The 27,526-nt window shown below is 46.6% G+C and overlaps 4 protein-coding genes across 10 annotated transcripts; 1 reads left to right on the plus strand and 3 right to left on the minus strand.

Moving 5' to 3' along the window:
• Positions 1-218: 218 nt before the first annotated feature.
• LOC136504863 (protein BYPASS1-LIKE-like) lies at positions 219-1,943 on the minus strand. Its single transcript, XM_066499897.1, has one exon. It carries the CDS (start codon positions 1,743-1,745, stop codon positions 483-485), a length of 1,263 nt encoding a protein of 420 aa, XP_066355994.1. The 5' UTR covers positions 1,746-1,943; the 3' UTR covers positions 219-482.
• A 4,149-nt stretch (positions 1,944-6,092) lies between these two features.
• Positions 6,093-8,203, plus strand: LOC136504989 (uncharacterized). Of its 5 annotated transcripts, none has more exons than XR_010771051.1 (5): positions 6,093-6,707; positions 6,799-7,104; positions 7,216-7,311; positions 7,427-7,585; positions 7,814-8,203. XR_010771051.1 is itself a non-coding variant. In XM_066500046.1 (4 exons), the coding sequence occupies exons 1-4, from the start codon at positions 6,302-6,304 to the stop codon at positions 7,529-7,531; spliced, it is 675 nt and encodes a 224-aa protein (XP_066356143.1). In that variant the 5' UTR covers positions 6,115-6,301; the 3' UTR covers positions 7,532-7,626. The 5 variants fall into 5 exon arrangements, 1 of the variants encoding a protein (XP_066356143.1); XR_010771049.1 differs by having other exon boundaries at positions 6,094-6,707; positions 6,812-6,931; XR_010771048.1 differs by having other exon boundaries at positions 6,120-6,707; positions 6,812-6,931; positions 7,268-7,311.
• Positions 8,204-8,851: 648 nt separating this feature from the next.
• Positions 8,852-14,785, minus strand: LOC136504712 (uncharacterized). Its single transcript, XM_066499685.1, has 3 exons — positions 14,351-14,785; positions 11,773-13,729; positions 8,852-10,715 (listed from the first exon to the last, which is right to left on the minus strand). The coding sequence occupies exons 1-3, from the start codon at positions 14,709-14,711 to the stop codon at positions 9,725-9,727; spliced, it is 3,309 nt and encodes a 1,102-aa protein (XP_066355782.1). The 5' UTR covers positions 14,712-14,785; the 3' UTR covers positions 8,852-9,724.
• A 1,769-nt stretch (positions 14,786-16,554) lies between these two features.
• On the minus strand, positions 16,555-22,531 carry LOC136504431 (tubby-like F-box protein 14). 3 transcript variants are annotated; one of them, XM_066499362.1, is made up of 5 exons: positions 22,338-22,531; positions 20,765-21,175; positions 20,482-20,569; positions 17,800-17,932; positions 16,555-17,702 (listed from the first exon to the last, which is right to left on the minus strand). In XM_066499362.1, the coding sequence occupies exons 2-5, from the start codon at positions 21,110-21,112 to the stop codon at positions 16,961-16,963; spliced, it is 1,311 nt and encodes a 436-aa protein (XP_066355459.1). In that variant the 5' UTR covers positions 21,113-21,175; positions 22,338-22,531; the 3' UTR covers positions 16,555-16,960. The 3 variants fall into 3 exon arrangements, with proteins under 3 accessions (XP_066355459.1, XP_066355458.1, XP_066355460.1); XM_066499361.1 differs by having other exon boundaries at positions 20,765-21,171; positions 22,338-22,530; XM_066499363.1 differs by lacking the exon at positions 22,338-22,531 and adding an exon at positions 21,701-22,087.
• Positions 22,532-27,526: the final 4,995 nt, after the last annotated feature.

A 27,526-nucleotide genomic window follows, 5' to 3' on the forward strand; every position in this document is an offset into this window, starting at 1 on the left:
TCGTTCCATCTTAGGCCCTGATCGGCTTACCTCATATTCGACTTATTCGGCGTCTTTTTTTCAGCCGAAACAGTGTTTTTCTCTCGCAACAATTCAGTCAGAACAGTGTTTTTCAACCAGTTTCAGCCAATTTTCAGACGGGCTTAACTAGATCAAATGTCACATTTCTGAACGATCTTGTAGAACTCTAGAAGTAGTAGAACATAGCAGGTTAATCATTAATCGGACACCATGGCTAACAAAAATTAGGTGAAATATTATATATATACCAAATGCAGCATCAAAAACATGGGAACTAAGCAGCCATCTTTACATCATGATGGCCACATTCAAATCCCATCTTTACAAGAAGATACAGATATACGTACTCAATATGACCAGAGAAGATAAGCGAGCAAACCAAGAAGCAAGAAAAGCTACCTAGGGTCGCCACATTGCCCAATTGCAGGCAGAATTCCGATCGGCGGGCGGGGCGAATCAAATCAGTCGGCATTGTGCATGGATGAATCGAGGCCATCGACACGGCTGCGCACAATGCGGTGGAACACCTCGCGCACCAGCCTTTCCAGCGGCTCCAGGCCGTCCCTCATGGCTTCACACACGGCGGCGAGCTCTGCGGCAGCCTCCCGCACGTCGTTCTCCCTGTCGCCGAAGAGCGGGATCGGGGCCGCGTCGATTGCCTCGGCGAGCTTCTGCGTGGACTTCTCGAGCGAATGGATCTCCTTGAGCAGGCCGCAGGAATGGCGCCTGTCCTTGCGCTTGCCTTCCTCGGCGAGGCGTTCCTGCAGGGCGAGGAGAGGCGGCGCCCAGGGGAACGCGGCGCGCGGCGGCGCGGCCGGCAGGTGGTGGGCCTGCAGCGCGTTGCCGCGGTCCGGGCACGGGACGGCGGCGACGAGCGCCCAGGCGGTGAGGTGGAGCACGCAGCCCATGGAATAGACGGGGGCGGCGAGGCCCGCCTCGTGCGCGCGCGGCGCGGCGAGCCCGGCCCCGATGGCCTGCAGCTGGCGCGCGGCGGACCAGGTGCGGGACACGCTCCAGGAGAGGGAGCGGAAGTGGGAGGCAGTCGCGGATGCCGCGGCGGCGGAGCCCGCGGTGCGCGACGGGGAGGCCCGCGCGCGGCCAAAGGAGCGGTTGCGGTGGGAGGAGAGGAAGGAGGCGACGCCGCCGGCCCCCGACGCCGCGGCGGCGTCGTCGACGAGGAGCGCGGAGAGGTCTGTGAGCGCCTTGCGCGCGCGGCGGAGCTGGCCCTCGCGGACCTCCCCGGGGGCCCCCAGCGCGGAGGCCGCGATGTCGGCGAGGCGCTCCCAGCGGCGCACCTGGTCCACGCCGTCCCGCGCCGCGTTGCAGACGTCGAGCGCCTTGACGGCGCGCTCGTGGAACTCGGCCACCATCCTCTCGGCGGACGCGGGCAGCTGCGCCCCGGCGCGGCGCCGCGCCTGGGCCACCACGACGCGGAACTCCTCCTGGCACAGCACGAAGGCCTCCAGCAGGCGGCGGATCCACGCGGCGGAGAGGAACTCCTCGCCCGACGCCGCGGCGGCGGCGGAGGCGTCGCCGGCACCGGTCCCGGCGTCCGCCGCGGGCAGCAGCTCCGCGAGCGTCGACGCGACGTGGCGCTGGAACGCCTCGAGGTCGGCCTCCTCACCCGACGGCATGATGGCGGTGGTGTCCCTGCGCAGCGAGAGCAGCGAGCGGCCGAAGGAGAAGGGCGAGGAGGTTGAGCCCTGGTAGTCCGTCACCGGCATCGCCCGGCGTCCGGCGATCCTGCTCGCCGCCGGCCCGGAGCGGATCTCGTCACTCTCTCTCTCGCCTGGGCAAGCGAGCGCGGGCGGGCTTCGCGGGCTGTCGGGTGCGCGCCCGCTAGTGGCGTGGCGAGGGCGAGGCTCGTTGGCGATGGGGATGTGGGGTGGGGGGTGGCCTCCCTCGAGGACGATGGGAGGGGGTGGTGGGGAGGTTTTATATGAGGCCGCGAGATTAGGGTGGTGATTAGTTAAATTAAGCGGGATAATTAGTTAATTTTAGGAGAGGAGATAGGCGTGATGCTTGCAAATGGAAGGGGAGGGGACTGCATGACTGCATCTGCTTGTTTATTTATAGCCTGGTTTGCTGCTGAAAATTCTTCTGGGCTTGGAAGGAATGTTTTCGTTGCATACGCTTTTATCGTTCACGTTTTTTTTGTGTTTGTTTTGCCATTCAGTCCTTATAAATAGTTTCTAATTGAAAATAGGTCATTTGGTAATGTGCTGTAACGTGTATAGGTTTACCATTCGCTTTAAGTCATGTTTAGATTTATAGATAGAGCTAATAGTTAGCCACTAATTCTAACAGGTCTAATTAATAGTTTAGCTAATTGTTAGTTCAATATTGGACTAATAACTATTTCACTTGTTGACTCAAACTAGCTAGTAGGAGTTAATATTGCTATGAATTATTAGCGAGCTAACTATTAGTAGCTAACGGAGCAAACATGTTATTCTTATAGTAAATTTGTAATACTAGTATTTTTTCCATTTTGTTTGGTGGGGCATTATATAGATAGACATGCAGTATCTCGTGCAAGATTGTGCTGTTGGTGGCTCCAGCTATACATTAGTCGATCTCAGGTCGTTGACAATGTCTTTGGCCCCGTTTGCTTTACTGAAAAAACAAACCGAAACACTGTTCCGGGTAATTTATTATGAGAGAAAAATATTGTTTCGAATAAAAAAATAAGCTGAATAAAACGGATTATAAGAGAAGCGAACAGGGCCTTTGTGCTCCCTTGCTTCCAACTAGTACCTAATTTTATATTGGAAAACTACTATTGAATTTGGCACCACCATAGTATAAAAATCTGTTCGCTTGAACTTATCAGCCCGGCTTATCATGTATGGTACAATGTTTTTCCTCTCACAATAAAACAGTATCAGTCGGGTTATCCGCCGCAGAAACCATCAGCCGAACAGAGAACCGTCCTCTGTTCTCTTGGAGCAGCATGTACAATTGAGATGCTTAGGGAAAAGTTTGTCTTATTGGGCATGTTCATTTCGCTGAATTTTGGCTTATGCTTATGCTGATTTATTGTGAGAGAAAAATATTGTTCGTTCCCTAAAAGGTACTACTGAAGTAGTGCTGAAGAACATGATGATTATACATTGCCGGTTCATGTGTAGAAAGCGGATAGGATGTTTAATTAAGTTTACAATAGTATGTAATGCGTGCTCACAAATTAGCCAAAAGCATCTCTAAGAGTACCCCTATTTCTCTTTCTAATACTTGGTTTTCGCAAGATGAAAAAAAAACATCTCGCCAACAACTCCTAATCCATACTCCTAAAATTTAAGCACTTGGAAATTTCTCCGCCGTCGCGCGTAACTTTGCGTGTAGTCCCGGTCGCACGGATACTGCTTTTCCATGCGTATTCCATGCGTATCTATCGGTCAATCTAAAGGTAGAAGGGTGTGTGAAAGAATAAGGAGTAGAAAATAATTTTTGATGCAAATGTATGAGAGAGAAGAAATATATAAAAATGGTTAGGATAATTTAGAAGCAGCATAGGATTCCTGATGTAAAATTGTATTATGCATTATTGAAACTCTTGGAGATGGCTTTTTTTTTCTCTCAATATCTTTGTAGGAGTTGCAAAACTACATATTTTAGGGAGAAAAAAATAGAATACTTTTGGAATGCTCGCAACGTGTACTGTGACAAATTATAATATATTATGTCCCCTTAGTCCCCTCCGAGCAGTTCTAATCTAGAAATTATGGCGTAGTTTCTATACTTATCAAATCTTGTAAAATCGTATCTTAATTAAAGAACATAGAAACCATTTTAGTTTATGAATCGAGACTGGCCTTTGATCATTCTTAGTGGAAAGTTTGGCGTGATTGTTCGCATAACTGTCACATCATATACCCTCAATATATAATTTTATGTAAAGTTCTCAGATAAGTTTACGTGACATAGTATTAAGTGCAGATGAAACTAGACCAACGACATCACGCTACCTACATTACATGCCTTGTGTTTGTGACGTGGCAAAAGCGCGATTAGCGAGGCTAAACGGCGCGGTTATCATGAGTGCTGGGACCTAAACAAACCGAGTGAAGTTCAAAAAAAAAAACCGAGTGAGTTTCTTTCTTCTCGTAGAGTGGGGTGGGAGGGGCAGTACAAAACCGAGTGAAACGAAACGCGGACACGGGCACCCCGAGGCCACACGCGGCAGCGACGCGCTGCGCCTGACGTGTGGGACCCAAAGGTAGCCCCCGACTCCGACCCGGCGACCCGCGGACCAGGGACCTGGTCCCCATGCCCTCCTCCCAGGGCGGGCCCCACGCCTCACGGGAGCGGACGCTTCTGCGCCGCTTCCAGAAGGGCGGAGCCCAGCACCAAGCAGGCAGCAGCACGTAGCAGCAGCCCACGCGCGGGGCACCGGGAACTTTTCCTCGACGGAAACGCCCTCCTCCACTCCACCTACACCGGCACCACCGCTGCAGGCTGCAGCCTGGGCGGGCAGGGGCAGTTCCGGGGTTTCCGGGGCAGCAAGAGCGAGCGCTGGTGCGCGGCGATCGGCGCCCGGGCTTGACCCGTGTGGCCCCGCGCCCCCGCTGGAGGGGAGACTGGAGAGGCAGGCAGGGAAGGTGGGGGCAGTTATGTCAGTTGAACCCGTCTCCCTCCGGCAGGCACGTGGCGGTTGCGTGCGCGTACGGACGCTCCGTTCGTCCGCTTCTGCTGGCGGGTCCCACGTGCTGGTGGGTGGCGGAGACAGAGCCACAGCGGGGGTCGGGTCGTATTCTATCCTTGGCCATGGCCTTTGCCTGGGTCCGCCGCCGTCAGCGAGCGAGAGCCGTCGAGCCGAGAGCGGCGCACCGCACACGCACACGCACACGCACACAGGAGCTGCGCACAGCAACAGAACAGCCGGTCGATCGTTTTCACGGAGATGCCCCCGAAAGCTACGCTACGCTATGCCGCTATGCACGATCGTCGCTTGACACCGGTTCAACGAACGTTATTAACGCGACTGTCATTAAAGTTCCCTGTCCCTGAAAATCTGCATTGAGAGTTTGCGTAGCAAGCAAAACCTCCTCGACGGAGATAGATACCCTTAAGGCCCTGTTCGGTTCCTCTGGTTTGAGCACCGGGAATAATTCCAGGTTGGAATGATTCACTAATTTAAATAGTTTTGATAATCTGGAACTATTCCCGGCTCGTAACCAGTGTAACCGAACGGGCCCTAAGCCTTAAGCTACTTGCAGTGCTCTTTATTAAGAGGGTAGGTACAGATAACCCCTCATCTCTCGGTGTTCCACAGAAATCTTCCTGGCCCCCGTCCAAAAAAAATTGCAATTAGGTGGTTCGTGCCGGTCAAATTTTTTTAAATTTTATCTAATTTGTAACCAATAATATTAACATTTATGTTTTTAATAAAATTTAATACGGAAATATATTCTATAATAAATACTCTAAAGATGTTTATTTTATGTTATAAATGTGTATTTTTTCATACAACTTTAGTCACTATTCAAATTGTTTAACTCCTCGAGAAACTGTTTATACTATAAAAACACACTTTTCTCTGCTCCGCGTCAGAACCACTTCATTATAGAATCTATCAGAGTAATAAAGCTCAAAATCAAGAAGTGAAAACTCTACCAAACTGTTCGTAACATCTTGTGATAGCACGAGATGTCCATGCGCCACCTGTCGGTGGACGGGTGGGGCGAAAAAAACCAACCTCTATACTCGGTGAGTGATGACGTATTAGCAAATATTACTAGTCCCATATATACGCGTTTGGGTTGGTTTGACTGATTTGGTGTGAGAGAAAAATACTATTGGTTGGTTGAAAAAGTACGGTTTATAAGTCAAACGAGCCTAAGCGAACCGGACGATAGGATCTTGATATGCCGTCTATCTACAGGTGGATTTGATTTGGTTTACAAGCAACGGTTAATTAACAAAAACAAAACCAAACACGAAACTATCCGTTGATCGATGTCATAAGCAATCACAATCACACTGTTGATGGACAGTACACCTCCGCCCGTTCTCACAGATCCCTGTTCCAAGAACAGTTCGCCCTCCTGGACCGTCCGATTGTTCCGCTTCCAGCAGCAGCCGTCCGATCCTTCCTTTTCTCTCCTCGCCCCTCCTCTCTCCCTCCGTCCCGAACCTTCTCCGCGATTCCTCTCCCCCCGCGTCCCTCCGCCTGCTACCCCGCGTGGTCGCCTCTCTCTTCTTCTCCCCGGCCGCCGCCTCGTCGCCTCCGCCTGCGCCCCCCGCTTCGTCGCCTCCATCTTCCTCTCCCCGGTGATCGATGCCGCCGCGTGGCTGCACGGACGACGCGTCTCCTCTTTCTCCCCCCGGTGCCTACGGGGGCCGATGCGGCGGCCGGATCTACCACCGCCTGTGCTGTCCGATGCGGCGGCGGTGCCTGCACGTGTCGGTGGGCGTCGACGGCGGCGATGGCGCTTGGAGCACGAACGGCCCAATTCCTGAAGCTTCTCGCGCACCCTCGCCCGCTCCACCGCCGGACGCGCGGCGCACCTGCCTCCGGCGCCGCCCCCCAGCACGCCCGCGCTCCCGGCCGCGGTCCCCTCCCCTCCCGACGTCGCCGAGTCCTCGCGTCCACAGCCTCGGCGGCCCTTCGTCTCCCTCGCCACTCCGCTCCGCGCCCGGCTCGGACGGCGGCCCTGCAGGAGCCGCGTGCAGGATGGTTCAAGGTTCTGTGTTTTTTTTCCTTTCTATGTACTTTCCGTTTCAGCTACTTTATAGCATGGCACCAACTAACTGTTTATCCGTGCTCTGATGAAGATTGGGATTGCAGGGGTTTGTCAGCCTCGATCCAGATCGGGCCTATGGCTGCCCTCAACCAAAAATTGGTTTGCAGGGGATTGTTCAGCTATCTCTAGAGATGATTCAGATGTCGACGAGTTACTGCACACCGGTGCGTTTACGGATTGCTTGGTTCCACCAAATATTTTGTCAGTTCACCAATTTGATGTCATTTCATACCATGCCATGTGTTTCTTCATAGGTCTGAGAAATAGGCATGCTTCCCAATTAATTTGTGATTAGCCTCTGCTCCAATTGATCGATCCTCATGTGCCATTACCCTAGGTTGTCCTATCTTACATGTAGTTATGCTCTGCAATTTCCCTTATATGCTACATTCTTCGAAATTTCCCTCAACGTGGTCCAATTCTCTTAACTGCCTTTCATTAAAATTAGTATATGTCCACTTCCTGATGGAGAGGACCTAACGGAGATGATGTGTGTACAGGGTGCTGCCACAGTCAAAGTGCGATCATCGCGCAACACACACAGGTAAATTTTACAGCCTGCACTTCTGTTTTATATAATTGAGCTGCGCTGTTACCTCTCCAGAGCTTGGCGCTCACAAAATGCCTGCCAATAAACATGTCTTTCCCTTTTGTTACAGATGGGTTCAACACATGTGTACCTGATTTCCATTCAGAGCCAAACTCTATTTTCTCACATGCGATGGAGAGCGTCAACTCAGAAACTAAGACAGAATGTGTTATGACATTCAGTTTACTTCTACAATCTTCATTGCACGAACATATTTTCGTTTTGAAAGGTACTCCTTCGAATCCAGAGTGTTAGTATTATGAAGGAAAACAGTCCTACAGTTTGTTATGCAGGGAGTACTTACTATTAATATATAACTTTGAAAATGTTGGGATAAGAGAAATTAAAACCTGCTCTGCAAATTATTGCTCGAAATCATTCAGAGATGTTTTCAACATTTTTTAGACTGACTCCTTTTCCCCCTTTCTATGGGTTTATCCATCCACTCTGTATGCAGCCATGTAGGAGCAACATCACAAGTGCCTTCGAGAACCATAGCTGTAAAATTATTGGCTGCGACCTTGCAGCCGGAATACGCATATACTTCTGCGTTGAAGGGAACTCGAATCATGCACAAGTTTGCCTAGCAACTCGACTATACATACACCTCTTTGCTTGGTTTCCACCTGAAACCATTAGTTTTCTACCACGTTTTAGTGGAGTTGGACTCTTTGTTTTGCCTGCAATATATAAACTCAAAACAGCAACCCAAGCTAGCTGAAGAAGTTCACTGTTCTGTTAGATTGTTGACATTTCATCTGATTAGCACCACTTATAATTCAGGAACATATCTCTAGCTACTACAGATATCAATTCGATATCGCTGCTGTTATTTCAACCAAATTGCTGCCATCCTGTTAATAAGTGCCCCGGTCTGCTCTGCCCGCGGCAACGCGCGGGGTTCCGGCTAGTTCCTTGGATGATCCGATTACCAAGCTACAATACCCGTTGTTATTATAATCTCAGGCCCAGCAGCTTTCGTGAGCTTAAAGTAAGGCTAATAATACAGCTGACTTGCTGGCTCTAAAGCTTAGAGTAAGGCTAATAATACAGCTGGCTTGCTGGCTATAAGGTTCTTTGCAGCCTTCTCTCAGTCCACTCATATAGTAGTTAGCTCTTTACGGTTAATATATGGCCTACTTGTCTCTCTCACAGACTTTTTTAGTTCTTGTGCCCAAGCCGGCTGTAAGCTTACAGCTCGCTTCTCTTCTCTCTTCTCCCTTCTCTTCTCCATCTCAGCATTTAGTTGGCTTACAACCTGCTCTTATTAGCTTACATATTTTATTGCTGGCACGACTATTAAAGGGGATGGAAAGTTGGTCAAGGATTCAAAGTGAACATGAATGAATACCCCTATTTATAAATTTATAAATATCCACCTGATTCCTGTGAATGTGATGCTGCCAGGTTAGGATGCCTTGCGCTATTCGTTTCTCTTATAATCCGTACTTTTCAGCAGCCGAAGCATTATTTTTCTCTCACAATAAATTAGTCGGAACAGTGTTTCGATTTGTTTTTTCAGCGAAGCGAACGAGGCCATATCTGGCTCACATCGATTCCTGTAGCATAACAGTTGACAGGCTCCAAAGGCAAACGCAGAGACAATCAGACTGAACAAACATTTTTTAGATGGCACTCAACAGGCAGAAAAACGTTCTTCAGAGATAGGATTTCATGGTATTGCATTGCAACAGAACAACTGCATTCTAATGTGCCCTGACTGGAATGTCTTGTTTGGGACTCCAGAAGAATAATCCTCCAGACACCAGCATGTGTCATGGCATATAGTAGTATTTTATATATTTTACTATACTACAGAAACAACTAAAATTTGACGTAGCAAAAAAAAAATGGCCATGGAATACCAACACTGCTGATGGACACCCATCTAAAACCGCCGTGTTAACCAATTTATCAAGAAAAATGGACGTGTCAATTGGGTGGACAAACACCCTGCAGAAAAGAAAGCAGAAACAGGTGGTGGTTCTCTAGCCAGATGTGATAGTGGTACCCAATGCTAACATACCAATTATTAAGGCCTAATCTGAGTAAATGATGAACTTGATTCACCAGCCTCAGCTGGCTGATGCTCGTAGTCACCATTGGTAACAGTCAAACCATGGCGCCATAAACAAGCTTCATTTTGTTGCAAAAAAGAAAGATACTCTGTTGGATAACTCCTGGCGATCCGTAGCTTCTTAGCATATGTTGTCAGACTAATGAGATTATAGCCACAAAAAGGGAGCCTTTGTTTGCTATAAGACGACCAAGCAAGGACCATGGTGGATTTCAAAAAGGTATCAGGCTGACCGCTTCAATTTGAGGCCAAGCGAAGCGAGCCAACATTTTTGTATATGACAGCAGATGTTCAATTGTGCAACTTTGAGCCCCGTGCTTTTTGCAGACTGCCCAAGACACTCTCAACTAGCTTATCCGGCTCACTGTCTTCCCCGGAGTCTGACACGAAAGAGTACTGCCTATGCAATAGTTTTGAAGACGTCTGAGCCTTTCCTGAGGTCATACTGTCAAGATTGCCTGGGCCGCCTCTAGAACAGTCCACCAACCCATCAATGTCTAGAGGTTTCTTGCTAGAGCCATCACTCTTGCTACTGTTCCAAGAACCAATGATCTGGAGAAGCGAGCTCTGCTGCTCAGCATTTCTTCTAGGCTGCTGATCCTTTATACTGTCGCTATCCGAGAATTCATCATCTGAAGGAGTGGGAGGACAGTAGCACATTTCCTTGTTGACCCCTGCAGCAGCAGTTTCAGTAGTGGCAGATACAGGACCAAGCTCCTCCCAAATCAAGTCATCGCCATTGCTTCGGTTTCCATTTCCCTTGTTGCCACCCTGGCCGTTCCCGTGTTCTGAAGGCATAACCCTTGGGAATTTGACCCTTGCATCAGGCATAATTTGCAACAGTGATTCAAGGTCCGGATACCCAAGCTTCCGGTGATCAAGCTCGTATCCATACTTCTGAGTAAAGCGACGCTTGAAAATTCCAATGTTGAATCCATATTCAGACTCAGAAAGAAGCTCCTTCAACAACTTGTGACAATCTGATAGTATCTCCTCCCTAGTGAAAGATTTGTTTTTCCTACTTTTATCATCAACATACTTGCCCTTTTGTGGCTTCCCACTTGAAAAAATAAAACTAAGACCATTGGATTTGCTGGAACTCGATGGAACACATTTTCTCTTATGAGGGAGGGTAAGACGGAAAGGGAAAAGTCTGGAAGAAGTTTCTTCAATCCATTTCTTTTCCGAAATTAACAAATGTACCAGATGATGCAGATCTTTCTCAAGGAGGCCTTTCAAAGGCCAACAATTTAACTTCTGCAATTCATGTGCCAATTCCTCCCTGGCCAAGAAAAGCGATCATATAAAACTGCTCTCTATTAAAAAAAGGCAAACATAATTTTGCATATCATCTCATAAATCCTTTTTACTTGCAGAAGGAAACATATAGAAGGATCATTATATGATGAATGCTCAAGCAAGCGATGATTGATCATAAGTTTCAAAATGTGAGGTGATGCTGAGTTTAGTAAGTTTTAATGACACATAATGGAATCGGTATATGGACCTCATTTATATTCTTCTCTTTCTACAGCTTTAAAACATAATCATATGCAACAAAATAACCATTGTTGAAAGTAAGAGATAACTGCAAAAGAGGATTTGGTTTGCTCTGATATTTCTGGACATGACATTTGCTCTGATATCAGTTCTGGACATGACATGCTTGGCATAAGTAATAGACAGGGTTAAAATAGACATGAGGAACAATATAGAAGTCATCTTCCTAGTATATGTTCTACGTAACTACAAATACAAACAACACAGTAAAAGACAAATTGCATAATTGTGCCTCACGTGTACAGTGTACTCCCTCCATCCCAAAATATATGCACATATAAAAATAATATCGATATTTGTATCTCCAAGTAAGTTTATTATGAAAGTATATTCTACAATCAATCTAATGATACTTATTACACATCATAAATATTAGTACATTTTTGTATAAAATTGGTCTAACTTTAAAAAGTTTGACTCCTCGGTAAGTGAAATGTGCGCTTATTTTGGGACAGGAGTACCTGCCTACAAATTACAAAACCTCTACCAAGCAATCTATAGAATGAATTTGGACCATTGCCATTACTAACAAAAATGCACCAGAGTTGGCAGTTATTTCTTCTCAGCAGTTGATGATTACTAACAAAAAAGCACCAGATTCTATTCGTTACCACTAGAGTAAAAAAGGAAACAACAAAGTTGTATTGCATTCACCATGAGTCTGGCTTCAAATTTGGAGAAGTTTGAATTCCAGATCAAAGTCACAACAGCTCTTCTTAAAAATTAGAACAGGCAGCCAAAAGGCATGAGTTAGAATCTAAAGGGGGGAAAAAGATTACCTTGTCTTTGCTTTCAAAATAACCTCAGACCCAAGAGGTTCTGATAACTGTTGCTCCAAAACTGCCCACAAATCAGGCTTTGTAAATATTTCATGAACCACCTGCTGTGCACTTCCATAAGTTGGAGCATTTGAAGATTCAAATTCTTCAATAGAGTCAGACTTCGGTTCATCAGCGGCATTTACGTTGGTTGTACTACTATCTGCATCTGATTTTCCAAACGTCCACCACCTTGAAGCCCAGTTAAACAGGCCCCGATTCATTTCAGAAATATCATCCTTTTTTCCAGATTTACTCATGGAAACAGCAACAGGTTTTCTGCATGGTTCTGGGTTTTCAGGAATTGATGGATCTCTCTTTATTTTTTCAGAATGATCATCACCTAATGAAATTGATAAATTATCACTTACTGCTGCCGTGCTCTCAGTACCATCTGAGCGGTCATTTTTGGAAGAGGTCTTATGGATCCTCCTCAAAAGCTTTGTACGGCGATCAGCATTACACTCTTCTAGAGGAGTTTGCAAATCATCAATCACTTCAGCAGAAGTGCTTTCACAATTTTGAGAAACCTCAGACTTAACATTCTCGGGGCCATTCCACATTGTCCAGATCCTTTTAAAGAATCCATCTTTGTTAGCAGCATTTTCCACCCCTGAGGAAGAGGGAGTTCCAGGGGTAGTCATTTCATCAACTTCCCTGTGCTTTGCTGGTGACTCTGTCGACCCACTCACATCAGCCACTGGGCACTCATTTTGGTCCTCAGATAGCCCATTTGATGGGGAAGGTAACACAGAAAATGTAGGTGGGTGTTCACTTAGTGTCTCTGTGAAGCTTCTGCTCCGGTCAATGCTTTGAGAAGAACTTAGTGTATGCTTCTTATTAGTGTGTGCTGTCCCAGTTGGGTTATTCTCCCTGACATTACATTGAGCTGAGCTAAGGGTCTTAGTACATCCGTCACCAGGCTGCAGCAATCTTCTGTTGACAGCAATTGCATATCCTTGACCAGTTTGAAGACCCACTAATTCAACAATATCTGGTATTGATTGGAGAAGGCAAGAGAATTTCTTGTGGCCAAAAAAATCTGGACCGAGACAAATTTTTTTCTTCTTAAGCTCTCCCCGGAGTAGTGAAAGGTTGATCCCTTCAGGATATGAAGGCAGTACCTCCAGAATTGCATTTGTTACATATTTAGGAACTGAGCTAGGCTTGGTATCAGGTGGTACTGAACAATGCTGGGACTCAGATGGTACCTTGATGGGTTCCTCTGATTCCTTCTCCAGGAAGGGGCCATCAAGGGCTCTGTCACCAGGCTGCAGAAGTCTTTTGTTGACAGGAATTGCATATGGTTCGTTTTCGCCATTTGGAGGACCTACTAATTTAACATCTGGCATTGATTCAAGAAGGCAAGAGCATTTCATGTGGCCAAACAAATCTGTACCCAGATCAATTCTGTTCTTTATAAGCTGTACTCGGAGATCTGAGATCCTCATCCCTTCAGGATATGAACGTAGTATCTCCAGAATTGCATTTGTTACATATTTAGGGACTGGGCTAGGCTTGGTATCAGATGGTACTGAAAAATGCTTTGGATCAGATGCTACCTTGATGGGTTCCTTTGATTCCTTCTCCAGGGAGGGGTCATCAAGGGCTCCTCGGTAGTGACCATACCAAGATCCATGTAAACCATCCGGTGGGTGGTTAAAACGTTTTGGTGACAAATCCTCCCCTCTAACTAAACCATCCCAAGGCCACATGATTGTTGCTGCACTGCACAGTACACTGGTAGCATTACTAGGACAAGCAAGCAGTACATTGTAGTTGCTCATTCGCAACCGATGCAAGATGTTTGCAAAATCTTTATCCCCAGATATAAGGAAGAAATGAACTGGTGGCGGATTCTGAGCAATCCAGTAGACAAGATCAGCCATAAAAGAGCGGTCAGAACTATTCTTCCCACCTACATCATGGAAACAACAGTGTTAGTACAAATTAAGAAAAAACCAGAACCCAAATGGAATTAAAAATCAAGTGAATATAGAGGATGCCAACTTTTGCAAAAATAAAAAATTGAGGGTACAATTGCAACTTTTGCTACTTAACATTGTCCCTTATGGCATCTACTCCTGCCGTTCCAAAATGTAAGTCGTTTTAGTATTGTCCTCGGTCAAACTTTTCTGAGTTTTTTTTTCTAACCTGTTAACCTACAGCAAGATGATGGACAACCCTATGATCAGGAGGCGACTAAATTCGGGATCAAACTCTGTGAACAAAAAAACTTAAGGAATCAACAGACCAATAGATGCGAAATTAACCCAATACAAGATCCTCTCAAATTTAGCATCCATAACTTCACAAACCATGGAAAATGCATATCCAGTCACCAACCCGCCAACAAAACATTCAGTAAAGAAACGCAGGAAAAGACAAAGCAATAGATTAATCGTCATATCGGGGGCACCAAAATCATCCCTTTTTTTAACACTACTGCGCATTCGGCAAGGAAATTATGGAAGACGTTCCCGAAATCATAAGACGGGAATGGAGCAGAATTAAACAGGCGGGGGTGCGAGCACGCAACTGCTTGGGACGTGGGAGATGGAGACGCCCGTGGCGGCGAGCGCCTCCTGTGAGGACCGCGCGAGCTGCAGCACGTCGCCGAAGGCGGTGATGGAGAGCGGCCCGCGGATGCCGGCGGCGCGGAGCGCGGCGGACACGCGCGGGGCGACGCGGTAGACGTTAACGCCGTTGGGGATGTTGCAGTTCTCGAAGTCCCACCACACCGACACCCGCACCGCCCGGCTGGCCTCGTCGTCCTGCGGCGGCTGCACGGCCCCGGCCCCGGCACGCCGCCTCCCACCGCCGCCACCGTAGACCGCGGAGCTGAGGCGGCGGCAGCCGTGGGAGTGGGCGGAGAGGCGGCGGCGGAGGATCTGCGACATGGCGGCGCAGGCGGCGCCGATCCTCCGCCGGCGGTTACGATTTTGTTGGAGGGTTTTGGAGAAACCCTCTCCGGCTTTCCGCTTTTGCCACGCACGAGGAGGGCACGAAATGAATGATCTTGCTGTACTACTAGACTGGAAGGGCGAAACCGCCTTGAGGCCTGATGGGCCGAGGCCCGAGGCCTAAGGTAAGATGGGCCCAGGCCTAAGGTAAGATGGGCCCTGTGACAGACGCCAGACGGGGCCTCACCCCGACATTCTCAAATTTCGACTGTTGTTTTTACTCGCGTTTCAAACTGTCGTTCTAGCTTCAGAAGAATTCAACTTGAACTAAATATATATGTACATAATTAGTATTATTAGAGATAGACTATTAGATTTATTTTTATAATAAACTCATTTGAAATATAAATGTTGCTAAACATAATTAAATTTAAGAAAGTTTGACCAACACTCACCCCATAGCAACATTTAAATAGAGACCGAGGGAGTACTTGTGAGTTGTGACTTGTGTTCTAGCTGGCTTGCTGGTTCGCTCAGTTTGTGCTGGCTCCGCTCGACTCATGTATTTTTTTTAATAAACGGAGTTAGTAGCATTTGGTGTTCTAAAGTTCACCAGCTGACAGCCTAAAAGATCCTAATATCTCAGAGTCCAATAACGTAATTACATAACCGAATAATAATATTAGAGCCGGTGGAGCATATAATCCAAGAAGATGAGCTATATTCTGACACATCAAAGAGTGCCCAATTTATCCAACTCTGCTCTAGTTTTTGGGGTGATCTAGCATCCTACTGTAGGATCAATAGGGATAAAACGCTCCTCCATCTGTCTTTTCAACTCACTCTGGCTTAAAATGCTCTTCCATCTACCTTTTCAACTCACCCTGAGTGGCGGAGACATCCAAGGCTCCGTTCGGCTTACTCCATATTCGGCTTGTTCGGCTTTTTTTTTCAGCCGGAATAATGTTTTTCTCTCACAACAATTCAGCCAGAATATTGTTTTTCAGCCAGTATCAGCCAAGATTCAGCAAGCCGAACGGGCAAGTGTGATATAGCATCCTGCTGTAGGATCAATAGGGATAAAATGCTCCTTCATCTACCTTTTTCAACTCACCCCAGTGGGGGAGGCATCCAACTCTCCTCTAGTGTTTGAAGGGCTCTGTTCGCTTGAAATTATCAGCCAGAATGAGTTAGCTAGAAAATAATATTTTTCTCTCACAATAAATTAGTTGGAGCCAAAATAAATCCTACGGGCCCTAGCACCCTGCTGTAGGATCAATAGGGATAAAATGCTACCTTTTCAACTCACCCGCCCGTTGTATGTTTGTATCATTGCATATGAAGAAAGTATTATTAACTTTACTACTTTTTGAGTAATAGTCTGAAATTACCATGGCAGTAAGGTACGCCCATTCCCATACATGTTCATTGCTCATAATTCTTTTTAGTTTTGGGTGGAGTCTAACGTAGTTAAGCTATCGTCAAATTATGATTTCCAACCTACAACAATGGTAGCAGATATTTTGATCTGGTTTTAACCGTTAGAGGACGTAAAATATCTGGTTGAATGTCAAAATTTAGAATTTCTGTACAGTTTATTTAAGGGTGTAAAGTGGATCTGACCTCTTAAAATTTTGAATTTTCTTTTGTGGAAAGCACCAGTCTTTTCGGACACAAGCATCACATAATAATTTAGAAAAAAAAAGCACTTTAAACAAGGAAAAGTAAAAAGTAGATTATACGCCTCGCCGGCGTCGCCGCTGGCGGTGGTCTTCAGTTCACCACGCCGGCGCCGCTGCACAACTTCTCTTGAAGAAACACGTACCCAGACAGGCAGGCAATCAAATGAAAGCTAATTCTTTTATTGCTATGACTTACAACAAAGCAATTCAGAATTTTACAAGATGCACATTTGCATATCCCACAGGCAGACGACGGCTAGGCACAAGCGAAAATGTCAGATTCTCTTATCAGTTAATACAACCATGGTATGAAAAAAACAATTTAAATCTGCCGGCTAGTTAAGGGCAGGCCAAGACGCTACTCCACAGAACAAAGCTATTGAAAACAATGCGATCAGGACAGACAGCACAGCAGCAGCTGTAGATCAGGTGGAAATGACTAAACACAGCTTTCTAGGTAAGTTAAGAAGGCATCAACAACATACAACAGAATGACGGCCCAACAAAATTTGGGGCCGCCGTCTTCATGAAACAGATCATCGTCCTTCAGCCATGATGACAGCTTTATTCGCAGGCCAGCTTGGTGTCAAAGCTGCTCAAGCAGATTGCAAAGGCCTGGAAGGCTGACAGTGGGTAACGGTAGTCCATTGTGAACATATCCTTGGCCACCTTCCCGAATTGCAGGATCACCTTTTCGTGCTCAGGCGGCGGCACCAGGGTAGCCTGTGATGGGGTTGGGGCTCCAGCAGCGGGCTGCGTAGCGGCAACAAGCTGGAAGTTCTTGACAGATGCAACTGTCACTCTGCCCCTAAAATTGAGGCACCAGCACTGCAGCTGCTCATGCCACCTTGGGGCCTTGTTACGGAGAATCAATGGCCTCTCCTTGCACTCGTCATTGTCTCCCAATGCCGTGTCTCTGATCGTGTGGCTGCTCATTGAGATTTCAGAGAATCTTGTGCTGCTGAAACGCATAGAATGGTCCACAACAGATGCCTTGGAGAAGGAAATGCTGCCAAATGACTCATCAATGGAGCGAGCAAGGATGCTGTCAGGCTGGCATGGAACAGTGCCACCAGCCTCAAGGCATGAGGCAGGGATAGAGTGCATAACACAGTTCATCCGCCTAGGGCCCCGAGTACCCAAGACATTCAGCTCATATGAAACCTGTGCTATGTTGTAGGTCCTGGAAGAGACCTTTGGCGACACCTTCCTGGAGTAGAACCTACGGCTTGTTTTCCCTGGTTGTGATGTATTGCATGGAGGCTGGGTATCATATATTGCAAACTTTGTGCCGAGGAGATTTGACCTAGATGTTCAGTACCATAGATATGTTAGTGACACATACATACTAGAAAATGGTTATGTAGTTCCTAAAAGAACTTGGCCAGTGTATGAGTTAGTACCTCAGCTTTCCAATGTACATTTTGCTTGACCTAGATAAATTTTCAGAATTCATAAATATTGTATATTCTGTACAAGTTGGACGGGAGGTTCGTTTCGCGCATAGGAGGAACTTGCCACTTTCAACAAGCACAGCTGTAGAAAATAGGTTAGACTATGTTAATAGCATCAGAGACAAAACAAAAAAAGGAGTACCAAGCAGACCTGCAAGTGGAATATCGAAAGATTAAGGAATGAAACGGAAACAGACAAAATGGCTGACATCTGATAGCAGAATGCCAGTCCTAGGTCCTTAAGTATTGGTAAGTGCTATTATGTTTTAGCCTCAGAGTGATAGAATACCAACAGGGCTAGTGTAAATGTCTAAATTTATTGGATTCCAGCAACCAAACCGCTATGAAGATGATAGATTGACTATGTCCATGCATTCTAGAGTTCCCCAATCCCCGCAGGTGGGCACTTCATTAAGGTTAAATTGTAGTGGGAAATGCAGATTTAGCAGACAGTATAGAAACAGCTGATATTCTTATTTTAAAATAGAGTTAAATGCACCACAGGCCCCTGAACTTGTAAGCGTGTGTCACATAGGTCCCTGAACTTGGAAAATGCATTTCTGGCCCCCTAAACTTGTTAAGTGGTACACATAGGCCCCTGAACTTTGAAAATGCATTTCTGGACCCCTAAACTTGTCAAGTGGTACACCACGGACCCTGAACAGTAACTTTTGCTATTTTTCCAAAACTTTTTTAGAAATCCATTTGCAACGCTCCGTATACAGTCATATATATATACGGTTCAGAGCAGCAGGGCATCCATCAGACGATATGATGCAGCAGGGTGAGACAGGAATGCAGTAGCCAGTAGGTTTGGCATTGAACGTGTAACTGCATGCTCGGCGTGCATGCCTTGGTACAGCGGCGCCTGACTCGCTCGCTCTCTTGTGCCTGACTGCCCCTGCCTGCTGCTGCCTCCCTCCATGGATGGAGAGACACAGGGAGAGAGAGAGAGAGAGAGAGAGAGAGAGACCTGCGCGGCTGTGCCGCTGCTGCTGCCGGCGTCTGGCTGGTGCTGCTGGTGTTGTTGGCGTGAGGAAGAAGAGAACCGGTGCTGCTGTAGTGCGCGCATGGCATGGCGCATGCGACCCAGGCTGAGGCCGGCCGGCCGGGTGACCGGGTCAGGTCAACCACGCACATGCATGCATGTCCATATAAGTCGCCATGCGCACACCTACATATATAAGGCTGGATAACGAGCCGGCTCGGCTCGTTTCGGCTCGGCTCGTTCTGGCTCGTTAAGATAACGAGCTAGCTCGGCTCGGCTCGTTATTCTAACGAGCCAGAAAGCCACCTCGGCTCGGCTCGTTAAAAGCTCGAGCTGGCTCGTTAAGCTCGCGAGCCAGGTATAAAAAAATACATAAAATATAATATTTGCATTTATCTAAAGTTTAAGAATAATAATAATACAAAACAAATGCATCTAACAACTTTAAATTGAATAAAATAATTAATATGTGCTAATATATATACCAGTATAATAAAATACTATAGTATTCATGCATCTAACAACCTTAAATGATACTTTTTTCCTGTAACCTTGGCTCGTTTAGCTCGCGAGCTGGCTCGAGTTGGCTCGTTATAGCTAACGAGCTAAAATCTTGGCTCGGCTCGGCTCATTATCATAACGAGCCGAGCCGAGCCGAGTCGAGCTAGCCACGAGCCGAGCGAGCTAACGAGCTTCGAGTTTTTCGTCCAGCCTTATACATATATGTCGTCGTAGCACGTAGTACACCGCACACACATCAGCACATGCATGCATGCATTGTACGTACCAGTGACCGACCACTCATGCCAACGCAGCAGCAGCTCCGCCGACCCGGCCGGCCTCACCCTGCTGCATCATATCGCCTGATGGATGCCCTGCTGCTCTGTACCGTGTATATATATATATATATATATATATATATATGACTGTGTATACGGAGCGTTGCAAATGGATTTCTAAAAAAGTTTTGGAAAAATAGCAAAAGTTACTGTTCAGGAGCCTGTGGTGTACCACTTGACAAGTTTAGGGGTCCAGAAATGTATTTTCAAAGTTCAGGGGCCTATGTGTACCACTTAACAAGTTTAGGGGGCCAGAAATGCATTTTCCAAGTTCAGGGACCTATGTGACACACGCTTACAAGTTCAGGGGCCTGTGGTGCATTTAACTCTTTAAAATATCAGTTGTCATAACTACTGGAAAGCCAACAGAGTGCATACTCTGGAAGAGCAAAAATGAGGGGACTCTCTCTCTAGATTTGTTAGATAGGCAGTCAAGAGTGCCAGTCATGAAGCATGCACAAATGATTTATATGTATAGTACATTGGTGTATATTAACTTAGTAAGTAATAATAATCTAACAGCACAACTATTATGCTGGTACCAAAGGCTTAGGCATACATGAATCTAGAGGATAGTGGGGTAAAATGGTACCTTCAATGCATACAGTAATTCGAGCATGGCTCTTTATACCGCAAGAACAATGCTACATGTCTAGGTTTACACAACTAGAAATATGGTCATGTATTCATCTTACAATATTTGAAATGTCTACAAACATCATACCAGAACTGATGGCTGTAATGCTTCGTAAGAAATTAAAACAAGTAGAAAGGAAGTATAATAATGCTTTGAAAAAGGCTTACCTGTGCTAAGGCACAGATACAAGTAGTAAGTTTGAGTAGATTTATCCCTTTTGATGAAGCACTGGATGGTTACATCTCGAGGCCCAGGCTGAATATGGCCAACAAAACAGTATTAATTAATGTATAGATAAAGTGGTTTACATGTATTCTTGGTTTTCTTTGTTTTAATAATGCCACTTCCCAAATACAAGTTACGGCAAGGATAGAAAAGTATATATAACTTACATAAAATTATTTACAAAAATGGAAATGAAACTGTAAGGATCAAAGAGAGCACCGTCACCTGCTTTAAGGACACAGGAAAAGTGATTTTTCCAGAAAACTCTGGATTCTTAACAATCTCTTTGCAGATCTCTCTCCAGGTTCGGCAAACAGCTGCACAAGAGACTACATTCTTCCTGTTAGGCCAAGTGGCTTCACTGGCCTCCAACCTCTCAATCACATCCCGAAGCAATTCTGGGGGCAAATTAGCCCAACAACTGCTCTGGATCACCGGGGCTGGATCATGCAGCTCATGGACAGCGCCATGAGATCTCCCTCTGAGGTGGCCCAGAAGCTTCACCTCAAACCCTCTTCGAGACAAGCTTCCAAAGCCATCCCTTACATCACGCACAATGCTGCGGAAAGACATCTACTAAAGGTCACAAGCGCTGAAACATCAAAAGTCCTCCAATGACTGGAAAGATGAGCCTGCCTAACAATGGAAAAGAAAGCTCGTGTTATCCTCTGTAATTTCTCTCTGGTAAGACTAGAGAAATGCTGCTTAATTCAAAATAACAGAGAAGCAACAACCCTGAAAACATGCCTTGTTCAATATTTGAAGCTCATCATATAATTTCTCAAATACATTAGTACAATCAGTCAATGTAAACGGGGCAGAACCTATCCTCTTGCATTTCTTTTGTGCCAACACAGTACAGCAATCATCGCAACCACACACAAAAAAAACAATAATGTATGGGTCACTCGGCTAACTGCTGTGTGTTGTGAGTTGACTTGTGACCATGCCACCATATGCATCAAATAAGCACACCTAGCTAGAAATGGTGTGTAGCTCAAAGCAGGTTGTGTAACAATTTTTCTAAGAAAGAGAGGAGAGAATAAATTACTCCCTCAATTCTAAATTGTAAGTTGTTCTATCTTTTCAGGGTACGTAGCTTTAACTATGTATCTAGACATAATGGGTACATAACAAAAGCTATGAGCCGGAACGAGTAACAATTTGGAACCGATGGAATAGGAAAGAACACACCAGAACGAGCAGTGCACGCATTAGTTCATCTATTTCGATTGAAACTATAGTGGCGTCACTGAAGATCCAATACAAATTTAACACCATAGCAGAGTCTGCGGAAAATAACGCCACAATACTAATTCCAGGCATGTCGCCGGAGCACAAAACAGCACACATGGTATGGTACGCCTCGGTTCCCCCAACCACGCCTGCATCGAATTGACCACGTATAAAATCACGCACAACGCAAGATTTGCATGCGCCTACCCACACCACACATAATCGATTATTACCGAGCGCAATGCACGGCATTCAGCGGATGCAGCTACGGCTAGCCCCGTAGGATGCTCGGGCAAGAGCATCCTCTCGACACCCACCCAAACCCCAGTAATTTCGATGCCAAATCGACAGCTAGTAATTTCGACGCCAAATCGGCAGCAAAAGCCGCGTCCTGTCTACCAAATCCCGCTACGATACGAGCCGAAACGCGTCTACCCAGCTGAACAACCCTCATTCCCGCCTCCGGCGAGCCCGGCCCCCGCTCCGACAGCACGAATCCGTATCCAAGAGGAAGGAAAGGGGAAGGGGAAGGGGGGGCGGCACGGATCCGCGCGACACGCACCTGGGACGGGCGGCGGGCGGTGGGACGGGCCGAGCCGCGGCTACGGGCGGCCGAGCGCCGCGGACTGCGGAGGCGCCATGCGGATCCCGGGGAGAGGAAAGGAGGGGGAGGAGGAAGAGGAGGCGACCCGACGGGAGGAGGAGGAAGGGGAAGAACGAGGCAAGGGTGTGGTGGTGGTGGCTGGCCGCAGGACAAGTGTACGTCACGTGCGGAGCGACCACAACATGTTAGATTGATCTCCTGACCAGTAGGCCCAACGGTCTATTGGGCCTTGGTCTCGCGCCCTGATCGGGGGCGCCCAACCCTACATGGTTGGTGGGCCCCCGTCGCACTGCGCTATATAGAGAGGTGGGGGCCGGCGGCTCAAAGTACGAGGTTAGCCGTGAGCCGCAAACCCCACCGACAAACCCTAGACCGATCTCGAGAGGGCGCGCAGCCAGCGACGGGAAGCTCCGCTGATCCTCGCCGTCGCCACTGCTACGCCCGACCGCACTGCATCGACGTCCGTGCAACCTCTACTCCATCCGTCGCTGCCCGTGTGCTGCCTCCATCACCGAACCCGCGATGGCTAGCACAACCGCGACATCATCTGGAGGCTCAGGTTCATCACTAGCCCTCTCTCCCCTATCTCCCTCTCGGTGTAGTGTTCTAGGTCTAAATGTGCATGTGTTTCATGGTTCTATGAGTTCACCGGCCTAGATCTACTCTAGTTGATCCACAGAATGTTTACAATGGTATCGGAGCCATACTAGCATGTAGATCTAGAACGGGTACCGATTAGAAAAAGAAAAGTTGTTTAGATCCAGTGTGGATCTAAGCAGAAAAGGGGTCACCCGACTTTCGATTGAACCCTAACTCAATCCGTCGGATCTGAGAAAAGAAGAAGGGCTCGATTTTCATGCAAAGAACGAACCCTAAAACCCGAAGATGATTCGGGAAAAAGAAAACAGCGTCGTGACTAACCCTAACCCTAACCCTAATCGGGAAAATAGTGCAAAAAATACGAATCAAAGAAATCGAAAGGGAAAGAGGGGAGCATACCTCGCGTTTGCGCGGTACTGCAGTCACGACGGGATCCGGCGCCCGCTCGGTGACTGACTGAGAAAGGAGAAGAACCGATTTCAAATCGGAAAAGCAAAACAAAAACCCTAAAAGAAGCCTACCTGGGCTCTTACCCACCGCCGGCGGCATCGCCACCGCGCGGATAGGAGACCGCGGCGTCGCTCCCGAACGGCGCGCGGGACAGGACCGAGATCCGCGCTGCTCCCCGCCAAGCGGTCCCGGCAACAGGGCACCACCATGCGGCCCCTCGACAGCGGCGTGCTCAGCCTCGGGCGAGCACGCACGCCGGCGAGAGGGCGCTGGACGGTGCCGTCCTTCTTCTCCCTCGGCCACTGAGGACGGCCGCTGCTGCGGGTTTTTCCTCCGAGCTGCGCTGCTGGGTGAGAGAGAAGGAGAGGAAGAGAATGAACCTAGGGTTCAAGGAGAAGCGCCGGCCGGGGGTTTTGTTCGGGCGAAACGGCCGGGCAGCCGTCGGATGGAGATGGACGGCCACGGGCGACTGGGCCAGCGCCGCAGCCCAGGCGGGATGAGGGCACCAGGCCGAAATCCCGGCCCAGGCCCAGGTTGCGGCCTGGGCGCGGGGGAGAGAGCGCGCGCGGCTGGGCGCGGGGGCGCGCTGAGCGCGCGGATGGGCCGCAGCTGCTGGGCCGTTTTCGCTGGCTGCGCGCGTGCGCGTGGGCAGGCCGTGGGCCGCGCATGTGCTGGCTGGGCCGAAATGGCCAAAGAAATAGAAAAATCACAATTCTGTTTTTTTTTCTTATTTTCCAGGAAAAGTTTGATCAATTTGAATTGATTTTATGATGATTTTCTGTACAAAATTTATCCAATGATATTTTTTTGTACAGTAAATAGTAAATTAGCTTCTGGAAAATAGGAAAAAGAGTATTAAATGTTAAAGTTTCCGCTGCGTATTTAAAGTTGCAATTTTCATTATTAAATTCGAACCAACGGGAGAATTTAATTTTGAAAAAGAATATGTTTTAAATTGATTATAATGTTGTTGTTATTCTGACCAACGTTGATTAATGACAATATTATAATGTTTTTTGTTATACATTAATTCTATTTCTGCCCAACGGTGATGTAGAATTAGTGTAGACAATAATTGTATGTTTTAATTTTGACCAACGTTAAACTAAGGCATGCAATTATTGTTGTTATTTCTGTTCTCACCCTATTTGAATTGTGTTTTCAGGAGGATACAACTTAATGAGTTGTATCAAAGAAATTCCCACTCTAAAAGGTGATAACTATATTGAGTGGAAGAAAAAGATAGACCTGGCCTTTATCCTCGCTGAGGTGGACTGGGTTGTCACCACACCGTGCCCTAAAGAACCTGAGGCACCGGTGAGGGAGACAGATGAGACTGATGCTGCATGGCAGAACAGAGAGCGGGATTTTGCTCCCGTAAAGATGTCCTATGACCTTGAGTATAGGAAATGGGTCACTGCCAACAAGAAGTGTCTGGCAGTGATAAAGAACACAATTGAGCCTGCTATTGTGGGCTCAATTCCAGACTGTGACACGGTCACAGAGAACCTAGACAGAATAAAGAGTCAGTTCACTGGCTCTTCAAAGACATATGCTACCCAGCTGATCAAGCAGCTGGTCACAGAAAGGTACTCTGGTGGCGGCAGTGGCATTAGAGAGCACATACTGAGAATAAGCAATCTGGCATCTAAGCTCAAACCAATGGATTTGGCACTCAAGGATGAGTTTCTTATTCATTTGATTTTTGCTTCTTTGCCCAAAGAATTTGACACATTTGTTGTTAATTACAACATACAGCCTGAAAAATGGGATTTGGAAAAGCTCATAGCCATGTGTGTGCAGGAGGAGGAAAGAATAAAAGTTTCACAAGGTGGTTCTGTGAACTACCTAAAAGATAAGAAAAAGAACTATAATAACAGTTCTTCCTCCAAATCATCTGGAAAAGGTCCCATGCAACAGTTTCAGAACCAGCAATTCCCAGTGGCTAAAGACCAGTGTCTCCATTGCAAGAAGACAGGGCATTATAAAAAGAATTGTCCTGATTTCTTAAAGATGATAATGAAGAATAAAGGTGAGAACATTATTACGTTCGTAAATGAATCCTTATATGTAAAGTTTTCAAAATCTACTTGGTGGATTGATTCAGGTGCAACTATTCATGTTGCTAATTCATTACAGGGATTCCGTTCGATGAGAACTTTGCAAAGAAGCGAAAGTTTCATTAAAGTCGCAAATGGAGAACAAGCAGATGTTGAGGCCGTTGGTGATCTTCCGTTAGAGCTTGCTGATGGCTTCATAATTATTCTTAGAGATGTTCTTTATGTACCTTCTTTGCAAAGAAATTTGATTAGTGTTTCAAAGTTGGACCATGATGGTTATGATTGCCACTTTGGAAATGGCAAATGTCAGATATTGTTTAATAATAAATGTATTGGTCTTGCCTTCCGACAAGACGAGCTTTATTTGTTATCACTTCGTGAAAATGTTAATTCCGTATGTGATGTGAATGAAAATGTATCATCATCGAACAATGGAAACAGAAAACGAAAGAGAGCTCAAGATGCGTTGTCGAAATTATGGCACTGTCGTTTAGGCCATATTTCGAGGGGGAGAATAGAAAGACTAGTTAAGAATGATATTCTTCCTCCATTAGAGCTCTCAGAGTTAGAACAATGTAGAGATTGCATAAAAGGAAAGTATGTAAAGAAAATTAAGAAAGATGCCAAACGAAGCACAGGAATCCTACAGATTATTCACACAGACATATGTGGTCCTTTTCCTGTGAAAAGTGTGGATGGTTATGATTCATTCATAACATTCACAGACGATTACTCTCAGTTTGGTTACATTTATCCAATTAAAGAAAGAACAGAAGCGTTGGATAAATTTAAAATATTTAAAGTAGAAGTTGAAAATCAGCATGATTTAAAGATTAAGATAGTCAGGTCTGACCGTGGAGGAGAGTACTACGGTCGGCATACCCCATATGGACAAGTTCCTGGACCTTTTGCAAGGTTCTTACAGGAGAATGGTATAGTCGCCCAGTATTCAACACCGGGCGAACCTCAGCAGAATGGAGTAGCTGAAAGGCGTAACCGTACCCTGATGGATATGGTGCGTAGTATGATAAGTTACTCCACTTTACCCTCGAGTCTGTGGATGGAGGCGTTAAAAACCGCCATTCATATTCTCAATAGAGTACCAAGTAAGTCGGTGCCCAAAACACCGTATGAGTTGTGGACAGGAAGAGTACCCTCGCTTAACCACTTGCGTGTGTGGGGGAGCCCTGCTGAGGCTAAAGTTTTTAACCCAAACATTGGGAAGCTAGATCCCAAAACAGTGAGTTGCCATTTCATTGGCTACCCAGAAAAGTCAAAAGGTTTTCGTTTCTACTGTCCTAACAGACATACAAAGTTTGTGGAAACGAGACACGCTGTCTTCCTAGAGGATGAAATGATAAGGGGGAGCATGGTAGCTCGAGAAATTGACCTTGAAGAGAAGCGGGTGTTTGCACCCACTTCGATCATTCATGAGCCATTTTTCTCACTACCTGCTGTTGCTGCACCAACAGGACAAGACACTGTGGTGCCAGCACCTGTTGTTATCCCGCCTGTGGCAATAATGAATGATGATGAGGAACCTGTGGCTCAAGATCCTATAGAACCTATTGCCACACATGAGGGGGAGCAACAACAGCCTCAACACAGAAAATGTGCCAATTGAGGAGGCCCCTAGAAGGTCTCAAAGAGTTAGAAAATCAGCTATTCCTGCTGATTATGAAGTGTACAACACTGAAGAATTTCAAATGGAGGATGATCCCACCTCATTTGAAGAAGCCATGAAAAGTGACCATTCATCAAAGTGGCTTGAGGCCATGGAAGATGAGATGAGATCAATGAATGCAAATAAAGTTTGGGATTTGGAGATAATTCCTAAAGGAGCCAAAACAGTAGGCTGTAAATGGGTCTACAAAACAAAACTTGACTCTCAAGGGAATATAAAGAGATATAAAGCCCGACTTGTGGCAAAAGGCTTTACACAAAGAGAAGGGATTGATTACAATGAGACCTTTTCTCCAGTCTCATGTAAGGATTCCTTCAGAATCATAATGGCATTAGTGGCACATTACGATTTGG

Source organism: Miscanthus floridulus, chromosome 14, assembly GCF_019320115.1.
Source record: "Miscanthus floridulus cultivar M001 chromosome 14, ASM1932011v1, whole genome shotgun sequence".
NCBI lineage: Eukaryota > Viridiplantae > Streptophyta > Magnoliopsida > Poales > Poaceae > Miscanthus > Miscanthus floridulus.